Raw genomic sequence first — 4,682 nt, forward strand, 5'->3', positions numbered from 1 at the left:
TTATGCATAATGTAGATGTAGATTATGAATGAAGGATCTTTCTCATCGAAAATTATTTGTTTAACTTAACAAATCAATGAATAAATGAATGCCACCATCAATATATTCTAGAACATCCTAAATTTTGTATTCTAAATCTTCCATCTGGCTCTACTTTTTTTTTTCAAAATTTTCTTTCCCTTTCCAACTTTCCTCCTTAATGATAAGGATTATATACACTCTGCCACCACACGCCTAAAACATGGTTGAAGGACAATGTATCATGTATGTATCTATCTAGATCTACCTAACAACGTGAGAAGCATTTGCAGTTGGTGTTGGTGTTTGACATATACAATCAGGTAAAGGATTCGAATAAAATGCTTCTTCAGATCGAAACCTGTCCAACCCTTTTGTTCCTGAAATGGGCCCTTTCCTCTTCCTTAACAAGCCTTGCCTGTCCAACAAACAAAAGGTTATTCCCTTGATCAGCATGTCATAATCATAATCATAACTTGAGAGAGAAATGTATGTGAAACAGTGTCATGACTCATTTATCATTGGATCGATTGAATTCAATGTAAAACAAATACACCTAACATAACTTGCCGAAAAAACCAAATATCATGTGCTGAAAAAAAGACAATTCTCTAGATGCTAGACAACATACATGACAAGCTGATAATATTCCCACCTAACCCCAAGTTGGAGACTTCTTACCAATGAGTCTTTGAGATCTACTAGTTTTTGCCTTGGTCATAAACTGATGAACTCAATAGATGCTAAACTTAAGCAGATGGGATTAAATTCAAGTATTACCTATCGACAACGATAATGTATGGCAATAAAAAGTGAGGAAACAGAAGAGTAGATTTTACAATGATAAGTACTAAAACAGAAAATCATAAAATCATACTGGAACTTATCTAACAACTGAAAGAACTATACATAAGATTACTTTAAGTATGTATGAATGCTTATACCTTTTTTGGTGAAGATCAATAATTTTATTTGATAGATTTATCCCCTCTGTCATTTTTCCATTAGCTAGTTTATCAAAGAGATGAACAAGGGCTTTCCTGATTAACAGCAGTGATCATAATCAGAAGAGAATTGTCATGGATGAACTAGATAGGGTAACATCAATTGCAAAAATGCAAAACATAATCTGCTAATGAAGAGACAACCTTACCTATCCGGAGAAATTGACCTTCCACGGCTGAGAAAACGACGATGACCTTCGACAGCCCTGGCCATGTTTCCGGGGTAAGAGTGTACAAAAACATCACTTTCGACCGATACAATATAGTCAAGAGCAGCCATTTGAGATGCATGGATGGAAAAGGGTTCAAGCTCCTCAATGGAAGCAAGCTTTTCCTGAAATCAGAGCATGATAATAATGTATTGTATTCCTCTTAATTAAAAAAAAAAACTTATAATACACCAGATCCGGCTCGGTTATTGATAGAGTGAATAGATTCTGCCATTTCTTGAGATCTCTCTTCTGATTCAAAATCATGGAATCCTCTCATTGAAATCATGACAATAACTAAATGGTTTGAAACTAGAGCTGAATCAGAGGTAAAATGTCTCCAAAGGCAGAGGAGCATGGTTATACTATGGATTTGACCCTATAAACCTAACAAACACCTCAATATTGATAAATATATTAAAACTGTAAAAGATATATCAAGAGAAAGATCAGTTCAAAAAATAAAAAGAAATTATCAAACTTCACAACCATAGAGTAACATAGTGTTATAATCCTTTACCTTGCTCATTAACAATGGATACCGCGATCGCAGTTCAGCCATATGCGACTCACCCCCATATATTTCTCCAGCAGCAATGTATATTGGAGTACTTGAAGGGTATCCTAGAGCAGTAAGAAAAATTCCAACTTCTTTTGGAGTTAAGGGGCAAAGTCCTTTTGACCTCTCTTCAATGGGATCAACGTGCTTCCTCTTCCAATATGCAGTGCGCTCTCTACAAGTTTCACACAAGATTATAATCTTCAAACAACACTAATCATAGAAAGACATGAGATTTACATAATGTCATAAAATCATTCTGAGGAATCTATACCTTATAATCCTTAACTCTTCAGCTTCGGCGGTAGATAAATCATGTGTGCAACCACTAAATGCAAGCATATCCTTCTCATAGCGTAAATGTAACGCGATATAAGGACCAAATGATCTCATTCTCTCCACCAAAATCTACCAATAAGCCGACAAATATTTTAAAGAAATGGATAGAGCACATAAAAGTCAACTGGAGTTTAGGATCTCCCTATATACCTTCCCCATTTGTTCAATTCGAGGAGAGAAACGAAGAGCTTCAAAACAAGTTCGGCAGCGAAGCTTCTGAATATCCGAAGGTAGTTTGTTATTTGCCAACCGAGAATCAGTTTTGGAAGCTCGAATAACCTAACGAGTTTGTCAATAACAGGTTGATTGCACAATATGTTAGGAATTAAGGTAAGTAAAATATTCACATGAAACTTTGAGTAGTAAGTATCAATAGATTTAAACCAAAACATACTTTGTAAAAATCCCACATGGAAGCAATCTCATTCTCATAGTAATCCATTGTAGACCAGCTTTTGAATTGGATCACCATTTTGGTGGCATGAACTAGATTTTTAGGTAGCTTCTTAATGATTTTTACATCATTAGCTAAAGAATTAATGAACCACTCTTCATCAAAGATATCAGAGAAATTGCTGCAAAACAAAAAGGGGACTATAAAATCTAATTATAACCAGAATCCAAAAAATAGAGAGAACTTTTAACTCAAACATAACAGAAGTTAATCAGCTACCTATTGTCCTGCCAAAATGATTTCTTGTCAAGTTCCGGAATTACAAGAGTGGCGTTTATAATGCGAGCTACAACTACCATATCACATATCTGCAGCCAAAGAATCAAACTTTTACCACTAAAATTTAAAAACTAGTCCAAAATCAATGTATATAGACTTTATCTACAATCAAATATCAAATATTTGTACATGAAAGCTGACTCAAGAGATAGAAATCAGACCCCGGTACGCATTTGGTTGAGACCTCCATTTGTATGAACTAAAAGGTAACCTCGCGATTCGGGATAAGCTGGATGAACATTCAACCTGTCAAGGAGTTACCAAAGGAAATTATACTTGAAAAGTTGCAACAGAAGTTTAGAATTCTTACTTGTATAATTAGGAGTAGGCTTAGTGCAGGGCAGAAAGCCATGATTTGGTGGAGGCTTCCACAGTTTCTCATAATCTGAATCCCATCTTGAATCATTCAACTGTAAAAAAAAAAAGAGTCAGAACACTGAAGTTGAAAATTTTGTTTGCCATGATTTATAATATTCACCAAGATACACAACACCTCAAAATAGCTGAGAATCACTAAACCTCAAAAAAACTCAAATTTAAAAGGTTGAATGAGTGAAAATTAACCAACTTTAATTTGTTTCTAACACTGCATATTCTAATTCTTGTTATTAATTTGATCACATTCTCAGAATCCAAAGAAATCATAATAAATCAGCTAAAAACCTTGGAAGCAGCAAATGTAGCCTTGGATAAATACGGCGGCGCTTGCTCTCTCGTCCATCTTTGCGGATCATGAAACTGTCAAATTTTTTGAAATTGATAAAAAAAAAAACGGACGAAATAAACTAAAAATAATATTTTGATCGCTAAGGATCAAACCAAATACTATACAGAACTTGCAAAATAATAAATTCCCTTGAAAATCCCACATAAACCAAATATAGACAAAGTAATGGCAATCTTCAAGTCAAGAACACACAGGAAAATTGAAAACCTTTCAATAATAATAATAATAATAAATAATAACTGCAAAGTTGCTCATCCTAGCAAATAAATTAAAAAACAAAATATAACATACAGCAGAGAAGAACTACCGTTAGAGAAAATGATGGGAATTGCGAGAAAAAATCTAAACAGAGGAATAAAAGAAGGAGAAGAAAACGAAACAAACCGCGGGAAACTTGTCAGTGAAGTAGTTACGATGAGAGTGAGAGGAAGACGAAGAAGAAGAAGAAGATGGAACTTGAACATGGACGAATAAGAGAGTGGTAACCGCTAAGAAGGATACGGTGGCAATCAGTAACCTCCTCAGGATGGCAAATGGATCCGCCACGCGCCTCGGCAGTTGTATCACCGTTAGTGGCGGTTGTGCAGAGTTTGCGGCTTTTCTGTGTTCATTTGAACGACCATCGCTACAATAACACATTATTGCTTTTGTTGAAATTGATGCACTCGATTCTCAGCAATGAACAGAGAAAAACGAGAGAGACAACCTGGGATTCTCTCTCGGGGTTTTTGCTATTGCTAATGCATGCTCTGCACTCAAACGCCACGCACCAAGGTATAAAATAAGGTTTACTTTTTTTTTCCCTTTTAAAAAATATTTTGATTTAAAAACACATTCGATACGACATACGAGCAGCAGTTATTTCGTTAGATACCAATGCATAATTGGATCTATATGTAAATCTTTTCTTATGTCAAAATTATTTTCAAAAAAAATAAAAATAAATAAATGTGGTGCACTTTCCGTTCTATTTGGTCATCGTGGCAAGCATTCATTGCACAAGTAGGGCAAATTAATGAAATTATAGAATAAAGTATATAAATTATATTATTTATTATGAATTTAAGGGTGATTATATTTATAGCAGCTTCAA

The 4,682-nt window shown here is 34.6% G+C and overlaps 1 protein-coding gene across 1 annotated transcript; it reads right to left on the reverse strand.

Moving 5' to 3' along the window:
- LOC112706198 (O-fucosyltransferase 7) lies at positions 1-4,348 on the reverse strand. The gene is made up of 12 exons (XM_025757372.3): positions 3,974-4,348; positions 3,526-3,600; positions 3,173-3,272; positions 3,024-3,091; positions 2,803-2,891; positions 2,524-2,704; positions 2,280-2,408; positions 2,065-2,198; positions 1,752-1,965; positions 1,172-1,356; positions 963-1,058; positions 1-436 (listed from the first exon to the last, which is right to left on the reverse strand). Exons 1-12 carry the CDS (start codon positions 4,226-4,228, stop codon positions 283-285), a joined length of 1,680 nt encoding a protein of 559 aa, XP_025613157.1. The 5' UTR covers positions 4,229-4,348; the 3' UTR covers positions 1-282.
- Between the last annotated feature and the right edge of the window lie 334 nt (positions 4,349-4,682).

This window comes from Arachis hypogaea, chromosome 8 (genome assembly GCF_003086295.3).
Source record: "Arachis hypogaea cultivar Tifrunner chromosome 8, arahy.Tifrunner.gnm2.J5K5, whole genome shotgun sequence".
NCBI lineage: Eukaryota > Viridiplantae > Streptophyta > Magnoliopsida > Fabales > Fabaceae > Arachis > Arachis hypogaea.